General features: G+C 40.3%; 1 protein-coding gene across 12 annotated transcripts in view; it reads left to right on the top strand.

Annotated features, from left to right (window-relative positions):
* The window catches only part of RABGEF1 (RAB guanine nucleotide exchange factor 1), a 71,165-nt gene extending 53,563 nt beyond the window's left edge, over positions 1–17,602 (top strand). For 11 of the 12 annotated variants that reach the window (XM_061401807.1, XM_061401808.1, XM_061401813.1 and 8 more), the window contains 5 exons: positions 5,398–5,479; positions 6,205–6,337; positions 7,576–7,667; positions 12,587–12,843; positions 15,293–17,602. In XM_061401807.1, the coding sequence (XP_061257791.1) occupies positions 5,398–5,479; positions 6,205–6,337; positions 7,576–7,667; positions 12,587–12,843; positions 15,293–15,691 (963 nt within the window). In that variant the 3' untranslated portion in view covers positions 15,692–17,602. Of the gene's footprint in view, positions 1–5,397; positions 5,480–6,204; positions 6,338–7,575; positions 7,668–12,586; positions 12,844–15,292 lie in introns of those variants that run through there. The other variant, XR_009733560.1, reaches the window with a different exon arrangement.
* The last annotated feature ends 2,341 nt before the right edge of the window (positions 17,603–19,943 follow it).

Below are 19,943 nucleotides of genomic sequence, written 5' to 3' on the forward strand. Positions count from 1 at the left end.
GTTCCTATTTTCTCCAGTCCTAGAGTATGCCAGTGATGAGCAACCTTTTTCCCACATAACAGGTCAAGTCTAGAAAAATTAAGTATTTTCAGAATTGCATTAAAATTTTTTTTAGCCATTTTATCTTTATCAGGAAATACTTTATATCTGCACTGAGAGTTTTTAAAAATACTTCCTCATCCCCAAAATGTACCTCTTTAGGTTAAAATTTCATTCAGCACCTGCATAATTCCCATACACTGAAGTATTGCAAAGTAATGCTTAAAGAGATTTTTTTAAAAACTAGCTGCTATACTGCTTGAAAAGCCTGGTTCACTTTACTCATCTGTGAATACTTTTGATCTTTTCCTAAACCTTGTTGGAAAACTCAGGTAACCAGTGCTAAATACACAATTGCATTAATGGACTCTAATTCAGGAGTCTCTTCATTGAATTAAGACTATATGTTTAGTAATGTCAGGTGCTTGCAGAAGCCACTGCCAGGACACTACTGGACCCCTGGAGTGTCGTGAATAACATTGTATGTGCTCAAACTCTGGTGCCCTCAGAGTGTTTTAAATGAATGTAACATCTTTGGGAATTCTGCAGAATTTGGCTACCTGGTGCACCAACTGATCTGTCCCTTCTGTCTCAGAATGTGTTTCTGGAACACTTAACCCTTACACATTTCATTCACTGAAGCAAAGGCAAAAGTTTAAACATTTCTCTTGCTGAAAAATTACATGGTAATGTTTGTGAAAAGCACATTCGAGTAGTTTGTCATTAATAACTATCTAGCTCCTAAAAGTGACTAACTGCTCCTGGCTTTTCCTTAGAGTGATGAAGTGAATTCACGTACCTTGATAGTTCTTACCACCTTCATTTTGCCAGTAATTGAATTTGACAGAAATCAACTAGCTTCATGACCACGGGGTATAGTCCCTTGGAAGGTAGATTATCTTAAAATCTGAGGCCTACATGCTTGGCGACATACTTTAAAACTTAAAATTAAACATGTATTTAGAAGGCGTAAAGCCCTAATATGTTTAGTTTCCTGGAAAAGGAAATTATTGAAGGCAGCAGAGACTAGTGATACAAAAAATATGAACATTAAAAGTTAAGTTAAAACCTAAGTAGATCAAACAGTTAACTGTAGTACAAAAGAATCTTAATCTAGAAAATAGGTCATGGAGATCTAGTTTCAAAAGATAAAATACACAAAACATAATTAAGGAAATAGTCAAAGATTTTGAAAGCTAAGGGTGGAAAAAAGACTTCAGCCAGACCTTTTTTTTTTTTTTTTAGGAAAAAAAAATAAAATGGCTTTACACAGACATTATAGAAAAGACTATCCCAGGTATTGGTTAAAGAATGCTTAAAGAAAAGAAATAATTTACACTGTTAGACTGTGCTTTTTCTTAGAAAATTATGAAAAACTTTTTGGAATTTTGTAAAACTTAAAAGAATTTACCAGCACAAACGTGCTATTATGTCACTTAGCTCCTTTGGGAAGAACTTTGAAGGATCTGAGATGTAATCTACTTGCAAGTTAAAAGTTAGCCTGCCATAGTTTCATAGGCTTCCCTGGTGGCTCAGATAGTAAAGAATCCACCTGTAATGCAGGAGACCCATGTTTGATCCCTGGGTCGAGAAGATCCCCTGGAGAAGGGAATGGTTATCCTCTCCAGTATTCTTGCTTGCACAGTTCCATAAACAGAAGAGCCTGAAGGGCTACAGTCAGTGGGGTTGCAAAGAGTTGAACATGACTGAGCAACTAATGCTTTCACTTTCATAATTCCATGAATACTGGCAGAAGACAAGCTTCCTGGGTCAAGAAAAAAAAAAAAAAAAAAGAAGCCAGTTTATGACAGCATTAGCAGTGGCCAGAGTATATCAACCAGGTAATCCCTGTATAGGCAGTGAGTTAGGCTAAAGAAGAGGGTCTTTCATAGGGCTGTGAGCCTGCCTGACTTTTGCTCCAGAAAGAAACCTTATTATATTAGACAGTGAACAGCCTACCCTTTTCACTTGAGTGGGGCTCTACCCCTGTTTTCACGGCCTGTCCACTATACAGCTGTCTTGGAAAAGGGTGCAGAACAAGGGCTGCCAGTGTCTCCTCACAAGATGCAGAAATAGGAGAGATCAACATAGAACTGTTTCCCTGTGTCTTTACAATAGTATGAAGAGTAGTAATAAATGGGCACTTGCATTCTTTTTTTAAAGATGTATGTATTTTTAATTGGAGGATAATTGCTCTACAACATTGTGTTGGTTTCTGCCTTATATCAGCATGAATCAGCCATAGGCATGTCCCCTTGCATTCTTTTTTTCTATGCCTGGCTCTGTTGTAGCCTCCAAGGACACGAAAGTAAATAGTATCCTCAGGGAACTGACATTTTAGTGCAGGAGATAGGCAATAAACTAATTTATAATATACAACTGTGGTAAGTCCTCTGAAGAATCTAAAGCAGGATAAGAAAACAGAGTGGCAGGTTAGTTCACATTGCAAAATAAACACTGCTAAAGTGTAAATCTGTGCAATAGAAATAGAAAATGGAGTGTTCTGAACTGTAACAAAATTACAGTGATTGTGTGGAGCTGGGGGAGGAAGTAGGTGATCCATTGCCACCTATAAAACAGGCCATTTAGGCCTTTAAAAGGAGGCCATAGTTTCTAGTTAGGAGTGAGTACTGGTAATAGTCTTAAGAATGAAATGTGTTCTTACTGTTAAGATTTGATGCGAATGAAAGTTAGCCATGTTATGTATTATAAATTAGTTTATTGTCTATCTCTTCCTCTAAGCTATCTAAGGAGATAATCTATTGCAGAAAGTACTGAATTATTTGCATTCAGTCTTCCTGTTCAATCTGAATGCCCTCTGAGAATGTTATTATTTTTTATGTAATTGCCTGGTACAGTGGCTAGAATTCTATTAGCCATGTAATAAATGTTTTCAGAATGAATAAAAATATAATTTTCTGGAAATTGGGGGAAAATAATCTTAACGGAAAATCCGAGAAAAAAACAGAATACCAATAGAGATAAATTTAGCAGCCTGGTGAGATAAATCCACAAAATTCAGTTACAGTACAAGATGCCAGAGATAGAAAGCTAGAGAGCCTAGCAGACTTTTTAAAAAGAGCAGTTTTTAAAGATAATAGCAAAAAAAATAAATAAATAAAGATAATAGCAATAAAAAGATTAAATATTAAATGATAATCTAATACAGAAAGAGGTTTATTCAAAGAATTAAAAGACTGTTTCTGGATTTTATCTTGAATTTAGTTGAGGAAGTACAGGTATCTTGGATCTAGCTGAGGAAAACAAAAAGATAAATTTACAAATACCTTTCAGGTCAGTATGAATACTTAAAATATTAAATTATACATGTTACATTTTTTATTCTAGTAAAAGAAGGTAGCAGGAGTTTGGGAGGGAAGTTTCTAAATATAGCAGACAACTCAGAATATACTAAAATGAAACTTACCACAACTAGATATGATTTTCATATATAGACAGAAAAGAGAGAGAGAGTGGTGAAATAAACCAGGGATTCCAGAAATAAATTCAGTTTCTCAGGAGCAAATTATATGAGAATTAGAAAAACAAGGGGGAACAGGATTGCTTTTTACTAATTGCTGCTGAAGAAGACAGGGAAGTTTGTTTGCAAATTATTTAAGGTCTGTGTTTGATACGAGCCTTACATGCCCACCAAATAAAAGAGCTAAGAATGAAAAACATTAGAAGAAAGCAGATTAAGGTACTTATTTCATCTACAGAGAGAAGCTAAAATTGGAACTGTTGAAAATTGTTCTTAATAATCAGGAAAAAGGTTTAATGGTATTAAACATTCAGGCAGTTAAGGAGTGCAACAGTTAAGGTATGACAGAGTGCTGTTGAGTGCTGTGAGGCCTGCAAGGTTATTTTGACCAAGGGAATGGAGAGTACATCTTCGCAGAGGAGGCGAGATGGGGACCGAGCCTTGAATGAAACCCTGTGGGACTTCCTTGGGCAGCTTCTGGAGGATTGGAGAGGAGCAGAAGTAATCTGGACAGAGAATAATTTTACATTGTTAGAGAGGCGGGAAAGCTAAATGCAGGTTCTCAACAATAGGAAACCTAGCAGCGTACGTGGGGACCAGATCGTGATCTAAGATGATCAGTTGAGAAGAGAAAGATCGAAAGTGGGAAGATCAGCTGAACTCCAGGGGAGAGGTAATGAGGACCCAAACCAGGGAAGGTGGACTAGACATTGTGAAGGCAGGTGGGCAAGGTTTGCTCACTAGCTCTCACCCCAGGCCATCTCTTCTGAATCAGCCAGGGCGTCAGGGACTGTGTGCTTCATCGGGGCTTTATTGACCCACGTCATTGGCCTGTGCAGAGGTGGTCTGTGAGAAGCAGTCCTGTGGAATTTGTCTTGCGCCATATCCATGCCCTCCTGTGATGACATCTTCATGAGAACCCTTGGAGAAATTCCTGATTTTGGAGTCAGAATTTCACCTAAGAAACTGCTTTTAGATTTGGACACTCAGTTGTGTGACTATTTTCATCTTGCTGATGATTGCTAGACAGCTTAGTTAGACAAATTTATGGGATGACTTTTTTTTTTTTTTAACTAACTTCTGTATCTTCAAGGAAGACATTTTAGTGTTACCTTTCCAGCTCTACTTTCTGTTTCTCTCCATGTTTTGTCTTGTTTTGTCATTTTTCTAGGTTGCTCTGAGCTGGGTTTATCTTTCATATAGACTTCAAATATTCTTTGGAAGAAAGTGGGGAATAAATACTAATATATATGTTACACCTGTAAAATCAGTAAAACCCAAATGAAAATTACGATGCTCAGTGTTGGAGGGGCTGTGTAGAAATAAGCACACATACATGGCTAATGTCTGTACTTGGAGTTTCTGAGGAGTGTGTTGAACAGATATTTAGAGCTGTAAAGTTGTTCATATTTTTTAAGCAGTTAATGCCACTTTTGTAAATGAATCACAAAAAGATAACCCAAAATAAACTATCTTCACACAGTTGTTTATAGCTACAATATATAACTAGTGAAAAAAGGGTAAGAACCCATGGCACACAGTGGTAAAAGATAGTTAAATAAATTGGCTAATATAATGGAATATTATAAAGCCATCAAATGATTAAGTAGACTAGGTAAGTCAGAATGTACATATACATGTAAATTATCAAAATATGCATTATACCCATGTAAGAATATGTGTATACAGCAGAAGGAAATGAGAAGTCATGGAATGTGGTAAAGAATATTAAAGGACAGGCTTTTCTTCCCTGCAGCAGTAATTGAATTCGTAAGTACTTTGGGGATTAGTTCAAGGAGTAAGTTTTGTAAAATTTAGAGCTTTCCTCCTGATCTGTCTTCCAGTTACTTAGCAGCCTCTTTGTCCCTTTGTTTCAGGATTTAAGTATTGAGGAGCAGTCAGAGTGTACTCAGGATTTTTACCAGAATGTGGCTGAAAGAATGCAGACTCGTGGAAAAGGTAATCCCTTGGGTAGCCCGCCTCCGGGAGACTGCTGGTAGTTGCACAGGCCTCCTGCTGGGTCTCTCAGTTGTTTCTCTCTTTCTCAAAAGTCTTCGTTGGTTTGCCTGCTCTGTTCTGTAGCTTACTCCACTAACATTCAGGTAGTTGGTTTTATACTTAGCAGTATCTTTGAATACCACCACGTATATCATTCCAAGATAATCAGGCAATTGGATAATTTCTTGAGCAATATTTAATAATTTCATTGGGAATAGGGACAGAGTCAGGTAAAACCCCTTGGGAGGCTTTTAAATAAAACCCCCATCTCGGAATTGCCATCTTGATGAGAAATATGCCCCATTTATTTACTTTAGAGTGACCTCTAAGGTCATATAGTAGACCTCTGAAAAGTGAAAGGGTGAGTCTTGCCAGCACATACCAGTCTTGAGAATTTCAAGTGCTTTTCTAATGTAGCATCATGCTAAGGTCTTCTCATTAAGCAGGGTGTACACCTATTAGGTCCTGCCAGACAGCTTAAGTTAGAAGTAGGAATTCTGTAAAAGGCAGCCGCAAAAGTTGGGGTACTTTTTTTAGAGTATTTTTTAATATTTTATACTTTTGTTTGAGTGTTTTTAATGTATTTCTGGTAAATTAGTTTTCTGCTACTTTGAAAGTACTATGAAAACATTACTCTTCATTTCAAATGTTCATCCTTCATTCAAGTATCCTTGTGAATATTTCAGTGCCTCCAGAAAGAGTTGAGAAGATAATGGATCAGATTGAAAAGTACATCATGACTCGTCTCTATAAATATGTGTTCTGTCCAGAAACTACTGATGATGAGAAGAAAGATCTTGCTATTCAGAAGAGGATCAGGTAGTTGGTTGTTCTGCTTTTCCTTGTTGTATTTACTACCTCCCATTGGAAGAACACATCCGAGAAAACTGGGCCCTTGAGTTTCAGACCTTGGGTGAAAGTAACAGCTAAGGTGTCTGCCATCCTTAGCATATAAACTCCTTTGTGATGTCAGAAAGAAAAGGCATGTGGTAAATTGACAAGAGGAGAAGACTCAGGTCTCCATCGTGCTCATCTATTTGAATCCAGGCAGCTTTAGATGAGAACCATGCCTGGTGTTCAGATCTCCAAAATTTCCAAGGAACAAGAGGAAATTTCATTGTTTTCTCATTTCACTGCACTAACTATCTTGTCAGGCAGGAAGCTGTGAATATCCGTATAAAGGCAGTGTGTGTTGTCTGTCTTTGTTATTCCCAGGGGTGATTCAGCCATTCCTGCTGCTGCGTCTTTCCACTAGCCCTGGGTTGCTAGCACTGTGCAAAGCACCCACTGTTCCATGGCCAGTGGAGCGAGTGCCCGTGCTGTGCATTCTAGCGGCAGCAGAGCACTGGGGAAAGAGGCCGTCGACATGTGGGAACAGGGCCAGGCCTGAGCCTGAAGAGGTGTTTCTGGAGGAGAGGGAGCCTCGGATCACAAGTGGGGTTCCCAGACAGCGGGGCTGGTAATCGGTAGCTCTGAACTTGATGATGTCTCATTGGAAGTGTGGAATTGATCTTGGGAAGATAAGGGATGAAGCCAGAAGTAACTCAGTGGGCTTTAGACTGAGGTGCAGGGTGAGAGCGTTAGTCAAGCATGTTGTGAGGGTTGGCAGCAGAATTTCACGAGTGGAATCACCGTGTGACCAGAAATCTCAGTGGTTCAGGCGGAAGTGACACACGCCTGATGATCTCTGACTCGGGCTCTGGTGTGCTTCAGAAGTTGAGGGCAGAGCCTAAAAGGTGGGCAGTGAGGACAGGGAGCAGCAGGTTCTTCCCAGATCTTCATTCTTAAATATCCATTGCTTTTCCAATGTAGTATAATTTCACTTCAACCGGAAAAATTGTCTTCTGCTTTCTTGTGATAAGTGCAGAAGAGAAGCCTCATCCTAGGATTCCAGTTGCTCAGCACATCAACCGAGCTGCTAGTAGGTGCAGGGGCTGGGGTTGCCTGACGAGCCAGCGGTGCCCTGTCTTTTTCTGTCACTGAGGAAATAACATGATAAATGATTACAGTCCATCCTTGGACCTTTTTTTTCACTGTCTCTCTCTTTCTCTCGGTAGAGCCCTGCACTGGGTTACACCTCAGATGCTTTGTGTCCCTGTTAATGAAGAAATTCCAGAAGTGTCCGATATGGTGGTGAAAGCAATTACAGGTCAGTGAAACTAAGAACTTTTGTATTTGGATGTTTTCCCCTTGAAGTTAGCATTTTGCTATATAAATCTGTACTTATTTCAGTGAGCAAAAAGATAGTATTTCTAAAATACTTCTAAAATGCAGATTGCCAAAGCTATATTGGAATGTGGTAAAAGTGATTTAAGAGTGTTAGGTTTCAGATCAGCAACTAAACCACTCTCCCCCTTCATTTTCCATGACCATTTCTTATTTCTTGAGCATTGAACTAAAGTCAACTAGATACATTTCTTAAAACTCAACTGCATTTATGTATCAAAATAATTTTGAGAGATGAAGTTGGTGAGGCATGGTTATCCCCAAGCTAGAATTATATATTAAAATGATGCCTCTAGTTGGTTGTTAATCAGAGATGTGCTTTGAATTTCTTTTCTGGTTAGTTGGAGAAGTAAATGAAGTGCACTAAATCGATGTGGCTCCGACGTTCTGGACAGGTCTAGTCACCTAATAAGGTTTCTGTTTCTTAATCAAGAAATAACCCAGCAGAAGTGCAACACAAAAGTTTTAAAACAAAATTGGTGGAGAAGACATCCAACTTGCCCAACTTCTTCTTAATTAAGGAGAAGAGTTGGAAAGAGATTGCCAATTTAGAGATTTTTAATGAAATTCTACTGGGAACGAAAGTGGGTCAGCTGATGTTAGCAGTGCTGGAGGTGCGCCATTAAGTAGCCTCCTTTGGTTATAAGAACCAGAGACTCGAGTTACAGTAAGAAATGAGGGTTTGCTTAAGATATTATCAGGGTTGGAAAGGAGGTGAGGCTGTTACAGAAACTTAGCTTCAAGGCCCCGTCAGGGACTGAATTGTCTTCTGGCTAACATGATTCTTCCACTTTCTCAGGTTCTGCTTCTCTTTGTACTTTTTCACATTCAGCTCTTGGTATAAAAGGTATTATTTTCTGTACCTCCCTGTGTAGAGTTTAATTGTCCTCACTAAATACCACCCTCTTTGTTGCTCAGAGCTTTTCTGCTAAGCTCCTCATGGGTCCCATGAATGACTGTTTTGGGTCAAGGCCCAACCCCCACCCCTGCCTTTTGCTCAGGGGACATCCATAAGAGATTGAAAGTGAAGCCTGAAACTTGTACTTACGTTTTCCCCAAAGACTCTTACTAGTAAGTTCAAGATCAACTGGTTTACATTTAAAGTACTTCATAGGAATTTATGCTGGGGACTCTCTTCTAAAAAGCCACAGGACAGACCTTAGAAAACTAGAAACTACAAGTGCCAAATCATTGTTTACTGAAAAATAAAAATAAGAAAGAAGATGTCAGTATATCAGCAGTTTGTTAACAGAATTTGAACTGTGGAACTTTGCTCTCTTGGCATCTAAGATGAAGTTTGGAGAGATCTTTTGATAGTAAAAGTATAGCCATGAAATTTTAAAAGCCTTCTTACGCTCTCATCTTAGCCCTCTCTTCTTGCCAGTCCAAGAGCTGGCACATTCTGCCTCTGAGGACCAGAGTTGATATGATCACTTTCTTCCTACTCTATAAACTTGTCAGCCTTCAAAAGGACAGTCTCTAACAATAGTCTTAAATGTGGAGATAATCAGTGAACTTTCTCAAAATCACTGTCTGCTTCTAATCAGGACTGTCCTTTTTGTTTATAAATACACTGCACTGAGGCCCGTGCCACTTGAGTTGGCATCTAGTGGGTAGAACCCCCGAGTGCTGCTAAACACCCTGCAGTGTGCAGGACAGTCCCTGCAGCAGAATCATCGGCCACAATGTCACTAGCACCCAGTTTGACTGACCTGGGAGTACTGCCTACTTTGCTTTCAAAACTGCATTAAAGATAAGTCTGGACATCTGCTAAGATAGAGTCCCCACCCTCAACCCTGTCTTTCCTCCTGGCCCCTTGTGGCTCAGACAGTAAAGAATTTGCCTGCAGTGCAGGAGACCCGGGTTCGATCCCTGGGTTGGGAAGATCCCCTGGAGAAGGGAATAGCAATCCACTCCAGTATTCTTGCCTGGAGAATCCCATGGACAAGGGAGCCCGGCAGGCTACAGTCCATGGGGTCACAAAGAGTTGGGCATGACTGAGACACTAACGCTTTCACTTTTCTCAAAAGCCCTGAATGGAAAGCACAAAACAGTATCTGAGGACTCCGAAAGGCAAGTCAGAGCAGGCAGATTGGGAAGGGGAGTCATTACTAAGGGAACAGCTAACGCAGTCATGAGTTTCCTGTGTTGTTTACTTTTCTTTCCACTCTCCTAGTTTAGACTTCAGGGCAGCACAAGTCATGGAACTGCTCCTGGGGTTGGGTGGTCTAAAAGCAAAAAGAAACTTCTCTCAGACTCAAAGATACTGGGAAGGGTGGGGTTCACTACCAGATGGAGAGTGTGGGAGAAGTCCCTTGGGTTTTGTTTTCCCCTTTATTTTCCTTTTTCTTCTCTTTTTCTTTTTACACTGCTGGCCTTGCTCCTTGGCAGGGCAGCTACAAATGCGTCCAGATAGAAAATACAGGCATGCCTCAGAGAGTCTGTGAGTTTGGTTCCCAATCATCGCAATAAAGCAAACACCGTTGAAAATGAGCCACACAGATGTTTTGGTTTCCCAGTGCTGATAAGTTATATTTACATGGTACTGTAGTTTCTTCAGTGTGCAGTAGCATTATGTCTAAAGAGCAATATGCATACCTTATTTTAAAAAGACTTTATTGCTAAAAATGCCAAAGCAATTACCATGGTAACATTAAAGATCTCAGATCATGATAACAGATATAATAATAATGAAAAGGTTTGAAATATGCAGGAAATACCGAAATGTGACACAGAGACACAGAGTAATTAATAAGCAAATGCTGTTGGAAAAATGGTGCTGAGAGATGCTCAACATAGGTTGCCACAAACCTTCAATCTGTAAAAAAAAAAAAAACAAAACAACTGCAGTATCTGTGAAGTGCAATAAAATATGTGCCTGTTATTCACTTTTAATTTATTTTAAAACTTAAGGAATAAAGATTAATGAGAACATGGTTAAATGTTTGAAATGGAGAATGTAAACCAACAGCAAAAGGCAGAAGGATAAATAGGGTGAAAATGGTTTATACACAATGGAGTATTACTCAGCCATTAAAAAGAATACATTTGAATCAGTTCTAATGAGGTGGATGAAACTGGAGCCTATTATACAGAGTGAAGTAAGCCAGAAAGAAAAACACCAATACACTAGACTAACGCATATATATGGAATTTAGAAAGATGGTAACAATAACCCTGTATATGAGACAGCAAAAGAGACACTGATGTATAGAACAGTCTTTTGGACTCTGTGGGAGAGGGAGAGGGTGGCATGATTTGGGAGAGTGGCATTGAAACATGTATAATATCATATATGAAACGAGTCACCAGTCCAGGTTCGATGCACAATACTGGATGCTTAGGGCTGGTGCACTGGGACGACCCAGAGGGATGGTTCGGGGAGGGAGGAGGGAGGAGGGTTCAGGATGGGGAACACGTGTATACCTGTAGTGGATTCATGTTGATATATGGCAAAACCAATACAATATTGTAAAGTTTAAAAAAAAAAAAAAAAAGAATACTGGAAAAAAAAAAATATATATATATATGTGGACATTCCCCCAAATCTTTTTGGTAATAAGTTATATTTAAATAGAAAAAGAAAAATAAATAGACTGAGACATAGTAACAGTAATTAAAACCCAGAATTAAAAATTTGAACAATAAAACAAAAATTATATAATTCATACAGAAGACAGGTAAGAAGGGGGGGCAGTATTAGTAAATTAAAATAAGGTCTCAGCACTGTCCAGTGTTCCTGTCTCCCACATGTTAGTCTTCCATGGCTGGTGGTCCTGTGAGAACTTCCCAGGTAGCTGACTCCGGGGATGAGGGCTGAGAGCAGGAAAAAACTCTCTGGCGTGTACCACCAAACCACCTAAATCTGAAACTTATTTCTGCTAATGGCAAGAAATTGGTGTCAAATTAAACCACTTCAGCTCTTTTCTTTCATGGTGTTCTAGAGTGTAGGGAGGTGTATCTGTCCAGAGGCACCCACCTGCCCTCCTTTTGTGTAGTTCTGACAGTGCAGAGTTCAAACTTAATCATTCCTCATTGCCTCCTGGTCCTTGTGACAGAGAATGTGAACTTATAAGAGCCTGCTAGTTGGACTTAGTGGTAGTGAAGGGCAGTGAAATAATTTTGCTTCTGAGAGAAATAAAGAATTGTTTATGAGATTAAATAATACCTATGTTCATCCCCTCTGCTACCCAGCAGGTTATAAGTGTCATAAAGCTGTTGTTAGATACTTGTTGCTAGTGGGAGATTTATATGCCGTGAGGATTGGCCACTGTGGACCTCTGTGTGATGGATTTCAGCTGCTTGCACTTTGATATCCAGCTCAGAGACGCCTTGTAAAATAGCCACATTTCTAAAACGCTGTATGCAAATGAGGCCTTCTGGACTGAGTTTTACAGTGTATTTATGAGGAACAAAAACAGTGAAATGACTCTGCTTATTTCTCTGGGGAGTTCATACACATTTTACATCGTGACTTAAAGAATGCCCTTTAGACTTAGGCTTGGCTTCAGATCCCTGCTATGAGCCTTTTTATTGTATAGTCTTGGACAAATCATTGACCCTCTCTGAACCTCAGCTTCCTTAATAGTGCACGTGCATACCCTGGGGATGGAGAGAGTATGCTTGTAGAGCACACAGTGTAGGGCCTGGCTGATGGGCACGTGTGCCCAAGTGTGAGCTAGTGTCTACTGTTGTTGCAGGCTTTCTCATACGCTAAGTTAACTAGTGGAGAACGGGTTAGTGAGGGCACCTCTGTAACTTAAGAGATGAAATACGATGATCCCGACGCCTCTTTGATGTAACCGTCTCCTCACTGGAAGCAGCATCTCTTCTCCTTTGTAGATATCATTGAGATGGATTCGAAACGTGTGCCCCGGGATAAGTTGGCCTGCATCACCAAGTGCAGCAAGCACATCTTCAATGCCATCAAGATCACCAAGAATGAGCCGGCTTCAGCCGACGACTTCTTACCCACACTCATCTACATTGTCTTGAAGGGCAACCCCCCACGCCTTCAGTCCAACATCCAGTACATCACCCGCTTCTGCAACCCAAGCCGACTGATGACGGGCGAGGATGGCTACTATTTCACCAATCTGGTAAGGACTTGACTTGCTGGTGTTGTGGAGAAGAACCCAGAGGGCTCTCACAGGCCTATGACATGTTTGTGCTCTGGAGTTGAGGGGTCAACATAGCTGAGGATGTTTGCTTGGTATCACAGAGCACATGTGACCAGGCCAGGCACACATACACCTCCTAGGACTTAGCCATTGTGGTTCCCCTCAGGACACACGATGGCCACGTTGAGTGTCTTTGCTGCTGTTGGCTGTCGCTCCCAGGAGTCGCAGCTGTAAGAGCCGCTCATTTACTTGGTTGTTTCAACCATGAATAAATGAGATCTTGGGCTGATTCCTTTATTAAAAGACTTAATGTTTATTTTTTGTTTCATTTCTACAAATTCCCTCTTAAAACTGAATACTGAGATGCTGATGCATAGAGGATGTGCAGCAATTTTCAGCTTTTGTTTTTTTACAGTAATAATAACACTAGGCGGGACAGTTGTGGGGTGCGCACATCTAAGGCCTGAGGCCACATACTTCCTTTTACTGACCGCTGTACTTCTCCTTGTTTGCGTTAGACTGGATTTATTGTCTCATTCATGAGTTTGAGCCTCAAGACACCTTATGTTCTTTGTTTCCTGTGCTGGAAGCTGTTCAGGGTAATAGGTAGGGAGGGGAGGCCAGGTTACATAAGGAAGCATTTCTGGTAAATTGTCTAAAAAGACGGATCCTTGAATCTCCTGCACTCTGCAGCTCTTCCTGGCCCCCTGACCCACAGCCTTAGCTGTGTGCACACCTTTTTTCTTCATCCTCTTCTTGCCAGACTCAGAGTCACGGCCCCAGTGAAACCACTGTGGCAAAAGCAAAAAATTGGCCAGTTGCCACATGCCTAAGGAACTCTGCTTCGCTTCACTCCTTTAACACTCCCGGTGACTCCTTCCTTCTGGAACGTCTCGTGTGCCTCAGCAGCCATGATTCCACTCCATCTCCCTGGGCTCTTTGTGGGCCTGGTGTCCTCCTTGTCTCCTTGAATGTGTCACTCCCTGGGGGCTCTGTCCTCCATGCATCTCTCTCCCTAGACCGTCTCTGGTCCTAGCGCTGCTGGTCACCTGTACAGTGATGACCTGCAGGTCACCTGTTTTGACCTCACTCTGAGCTTCCCAGCTAATTTATTATGCTTCAGATTTAATCTGTTCAGAACTGAAGCTACCTTCCCATCAAACGTTTCTTTCTTTTCCATTATGTACTGTTTCCATTAGTGGCAGTACTGTGTATCTACTCGCCTAGGCCAGGAGTGTCAGAATCATCTTAGAGGCCTGTTCTTTCCAGAAAATAGGCTGCGCTGCTTCTACACACATAGCGTAAGCCGGTGGGTAAGGGTCAGACAGGCACCTTCTTGGCAGATGAGGCTGTTGAAATAGATTTGCTAAATATTCTTTAAGAAGATTCACTTTTTTATGAATAATAAGGTAAGATCCTGCGAGCGAGTTTCTCAAAATAAATTCTGAGAGCTGTCTATTTTCTCCTGTTATGTTTTTCATGTTTTTCTCATGAAAATACTTTATTTAAAAAAAACTATGAAAATGGTATGTGCTCCTTCTAGAAAAAATTAGTTAAGAGAGTATAACTAAGATGTCTGTGTCACTCAGCATTTCCCCCAGCATTTCTATGCTAATAATTGCTACTATTTATTCATTGCTTACTACAGACCTGTGAGACATGTGCTACATTGTTTAATTCTCACAATAAATCTGGGTGGTATTTCCCTCATTTTACAAATGAGGGAACCACAGAGGGCTTAGGTAACTTTTCTAGGGTCACACAGCTCTGGGCTGTCAGTTGACAGAGGTGACATTTCACTCAGGTTCTCTGGTGTCTAAGTGCATTCTTTTAACTGTTTGACATTAAAGTATCTTGAGGACCAGTGGTCTGTGTGCACACAAGTACCTGCGGACATGCTCAGTGGCAGGCCGTGCGCTGAGTGGGTCTGCAGAGCTGGGAAGGCCTCCGCAGGGAAGGGCCTCATGGGGCGTGGCCCTGGAGCTCCAGGCCACACCGTGATTCCTCTGCCCCACAGCGTGGCAGGGAAGCAGAGCACCCCTGACGGCAAGGAAACACACGGGAAGCTCTGTGATAACCATTGTGGAATGAATACTAAAGGTGCCTCTTCAGATATTTCATTCTGTACAAGACCCTAGGACCTTCGGACCACCCAAGGAGAGGACTGAATTTCTGGCTCAATAACTTGGCAGTTAGATTTAATTTTTTTTAAAGGAAGAAATGCATTATTGCAGATGGGAGTATAAAGGAAACAACATGAATGGCCATGGTAATTTCTGAAGCTGAAGTCCATGGAGGTTCATGAGATTATCTTGTCAAGTTTTGATTTGTTTAAATTCTTTGTAATAAAAGGATTTTTTTACCTTCTCTTTGAATGTTTGTAGCTCTCCTATATAACTATAAAAATGACATTCTCTTCTTTTTATAGTGCTGTGCCGTGGCTTTCATTGAGAAATTAGATGCTCAGTCTTTGAATTTAAGTCAGGAAGATTTTGATCGATACATGTCTGGCCAGACTTCTCCCAGGAAGCAGGAATCTGAGAATTGGTCTCCTGATGCGTGCTTAGGTGTGAAGCAGATGTATAAGAATTTGGACCTCCTGTCTCAGTTGAATGAACGACAGGAAAGGATTATGAATGAAGCCAAGAAACTTGAGAAAGACCTCATAGATTGGACGGATGGAATCGCAAAAGAGGTTCAAGACATTGTTGAGAAATACCCACTTGAAATTAGACCCCCAAATCAGTCTGTAGCAGCTATTGACTCTGAAAATGTTGAAAATGATAAACTTCCTCCACCGTTGCAACCTCAAGTTTATGCAGGATGATGAAAACTTAACATGGATAGTATTTATTTGAGCCTGAATTGTAGCCAGCCCTTCCTACAGTCCACTGATTGGGATCTAGAGTATAACTTAATTGCTTAGAAGTATCAGCATTTTTAAAGGTACAGTTTGTGGGGATTGTTTTGTTCGTTTTGTTTTGTTTTCCTGTCAGGGGAGGCTTAGTAAATAATAAAGTACTATTTATTGAGTCACTGAAATAGATTCATTTAAGGCCTGTGTGAAAAGTTTGTCTATAAATCTATTTTTTCTCCATGGTTTTCCTATGCGCTTCCTCTGTGGCATTCACTGTGTTTTTGGATTTGATTAAATAATTGCCTTTTAAAGGAGAAAACGAATGCTACAAAAAATGTATGTGGTACCACTGTTCTACAGTTTGACATAATTTTATAATTGTAAAGATAGATATATTGCTAAGTAAATATGTAAAATTGTAAATATGTAAAAAAAAAAAAAAGGAATGTTGTCCGTTGTGCATGGCATTTCATGTGTTAATTCCGTTTCTTTTTTTTTTTTTGGTTTGAAATGAAGTATATTGAATATTTGCCTTTTAACACCGTTTTATTTGGTTTGCCCCACTAAAATGAATGCAGAAATACTTAGACATACTCTCCCTAATATGTTGGCTCCACCTTTAACAATGTGTTAGCCCTAACTTTGAGGTCCTGTTCAGTCAGAGAACATGACACCATTGAATCACGTTTTCAGTCATGTGAAGTTACTATTCAGTACAGACTGGAGACTGAACCATGCTTCCAGCACCTCTGACCTCCTTCCATTCAGCAAATGTTCCCCGAGCTCTTGGTCAGGGCGGTTGCCCTGGGGCTGAGTCAGAAGTCAGGAATTAACAGGTCTCTGCAGGCGAGAGCTGATGGAACATCTCTCTGAGCTTTAAAGTGCAGAGGCAAGGGAGGGGGCGTCTCTGCTTCCATAGTGTACTTGTGACTTTATGGACAGCCCAGTCACATGTCACATAAGCCTCTTTCAGGATTTCTCAATGTCAGTACTATTTGGAGCCTGAGGACATTTTTATTTGGGTGCCAGCTCATGTATTGTGGAGTATTTAGTGATGTCCCTGGCCTCTGCACTCATTAGACACCAGTAGCAGCCCCCCAGTTGTGAAAAATCGTCTCCAGACATTGCCAAATGGGGGGCAGAATTGCCCCCAGTTAGGGACTGCTGATCTGTTTTGTAAGCAAAGGCGTTTTCCTCCTGATGGCTAATATGACGCAACCAAAGAAAATGGCACCAAATGTACAGTGAAATGTGAACTCAGAGCTCATTCGGTAAAGCTCTCCAGCCCCTGGCAGTGTGGAGCCTTGTCTAATCCTGGTGGAGCCTTTCACAACTAAATACACCATCGTGATTCTCCTTCCAATCAGTGATGTCTACAGACTCTAGGAGTACCTGGGAAATTGTAATTCCCAGGCACCATTTTTGCACAAGATCACATCACACAAGCAGTTAAGAAAGCTTCCTTTGCGTTTCCAGTATCTTCCTCCTGGTGTACCACAGATGCGTAGTGCAATAGTTTTGGAATAAAACTAGGGTGGGTATAAAACTCGTTACCCCTTACTTAAATTAACGTCTAAAATGCATCACGTTGATACACCTATTGTCCTAAAGCACTGAAGACATGAAGCAGTCAACCGAGTCAGCGGATCGCCAAGCTCACTTGGAGTATTACCATCAAGTGTCTGGAGAATGTGCTCATAGAAACCTGGGCCCAGATGGTCTTCGTAGAGAGCTTCCCCTTTTCTTTCTTTTCTATGTACTTTCTAGGTGCTAATCCAGGTATACATACACACTCTTACTTCTCCTGGGAATATACTGTTCTTTTAGTCATTGTACATTATGTTTATTAAATAAAATGTGCATATCGGCCTCCCCAAAAAAGCCGTCTTCTTTTGACTTCTTACCTGTGTATAAATTGTTTAATTGGTTTTTTTTAATATGTCTCGTATTGGTTGAATTCTTTGGACTCTTGCCTTATAGTTTCTCTTTAAGTCAGCATCAATATCATAGCCAGGGTTTCTGTTTTCTCAACCAGAAAGTACTGGCATTTTATGTACTATAAATGTGATTGGAACAGAAGTCCTTATCAATATAGTTTCTTAATCCATTCCTCTTCCCAATAGGTTAATTTTTGGTTCTTCATCTTAGGAAAATAGACAGTATTAATAATTCTCATGTTATAAAGGTTTCCCTTTTAAACCACAGTAGTCATTATCACACTTAAACATGAAATAGACATTAAATTAATTAAAAGCAAGAACAAGAAGGTCTTCCCAGCTGGTGAGTCCTTTGCTCCCAAAGCAGGGGACCTGGGTTCAGTCCCTGGTCCAGGAACTAGATCCCACATGCCGCAACTAAGAGTTTGCATGCTGCACCTAAAGATCCTGCATGCCGCAATGAAGATTGAAGACCCCACGCACTGTGCTGTGACTTAAGATCTGGTGCAGCCAAATAAGTAAACGTTTTAAGAAAATATTTTTTAAATACTTAAAAATTTTTTGTAAGTACTTTGTAAAGTTGGTGAGACAGTAGATGTTAAATTTCTCACCAAAAGAGAAAAGTCCTTATGTAAGGTGATGAATGTGTTAAGTATATTGTGGTAATCATTCCACAGCGTTTGTTGTACAAAGTCAAAATGTTGTACAGCTTACACAATGAGATGTCAATTAATATCACCATAAAGTTGGGCTTCCCAGTTGGTACAGTGGTATGGAAGCCACCTACCAATGCAAGAGGTGTGGGTTCAATCCCTGGACTGAGAAGATCCCCTGGAGAAGGAAATGGCCACCCACTCCAGTATTCTTGCCTGGAGAATTCCATGGACAGAGGAGCCTGGTGGGCTGCAGAGAGTCAGATGAAACTGAGCATGCACCATAAAGCTGGGAGAAAAGACAAATCAATGCAAATATGAAAAAAAAAATTAAGTACTTTTTCAAATAAGGAACTGTAAAACTTCAAACATTTAAAAATACTACAAAGGTAAGGTAAGGTAAGTCGCTTCAGTCATGTCCGACTCTGTGCGACCCCATAAACGGCAGCCCACCAGGCTCCCCGTCCCTGGGATTCTCTAGGCAAGAACACTGGAGTGGGGTGCCATTGCCTTCTCCGAAAGGACATGAATAATTCACCATATAGACAAAAATGAACAATGATTTATCTGGGAATGTTCTTTGTTTTCCCTGAAGTGTTCATGATTTCTTGTGACTAAGAAAGCGTCACATGTTAGATTTTCTTGGCATTTCACCTGCTTACATAGTTTTGAATATGAAGATATGTGCTTTGAGAGATCAGAAACAGATCGACGGCATTCACCACTCGGCCAATTATATATAAAAGTTTGTTAAAAAGTGATCATAAATCTTTTTTAAATGGACACCAGATGAAAAATACTCAACCTCATTAGTAACCAAAGAAATAGAAAATAATTCAATAACAATTTTTTTGTCACATTGGCAAAGGTGAACATCTTATGGCAAATATAGCACTTTATGAGTGTATAGAGAATTGTGCCTCACTGATGAAAGATTATAAGATTTCCAGACAGCAAGTCAGGGCTGTGTGTCAAGAGCCTTAAAAATCTTTATACTTTAATGGCACAGTAACCCTATTTCTGTAATTAGCAATGCTAAGAAAATAATGTGCTTGTGCTTAGTCGCTCAATCTTGTCCGACTCTGCGACCCTGTGAACTGTAGCCAATCAGGCTCCTCTGTCCATGGGATTTTTCAGGTGAGAATACTGGAGTGAGCTGTCATTTCCTCCTCCAGAGGATCTTCCCCACCCATGGATTGAACCCGAGTCTCCTGTGTCTTCTGCATTGCAAGCAGATTCTTTTTTTTTAATTTATTTTTTAAATTGAAGGATAATTGCTTTACAATATTGTGTTGGTTTCTGTCAAAGATCAACATGCATCAGCCATAGGTATGCTTATGTCCGCTTCCTTTTGAACCTCCCTCCCCCTACCTTACTCATCCCACCCGTCTGAGGTGGTTACAGAGCCCCAGTTTGAGTTCTGCAAATGGATTCTTTATCCTCTGAGCCATCGGGGAAGCCCAAGAAAGTAATAAAAAAATTATATAAAAACATTAAGTATAGAAGTTTAAAAATTCAGTATTTAAATTGTGTAGAGGGGGATGTTTCAATTAAAGAATAATTATGCAGAAAGCTATCCTCATATGGCATTAAGCATAATTCCAAATCTGTTTTAAAATTCCAAGCAGTGCT

This window comes from Bos javanicus, chromosome 25 (genome assembly GCF_032452875.1).
Source record: "Bos javanicus breed banteng chromosome 25, ARS-OSU_banteng_1.0, whole genome shotgun sequence".
In the NCBI taxonomy this organism is placed as follows: domain Eukaryota; kingdom Metazoa; phylum Chordata; class Mammalia; order Artiodactyla; family Bovidae; genus Bos; species Bos javanicus.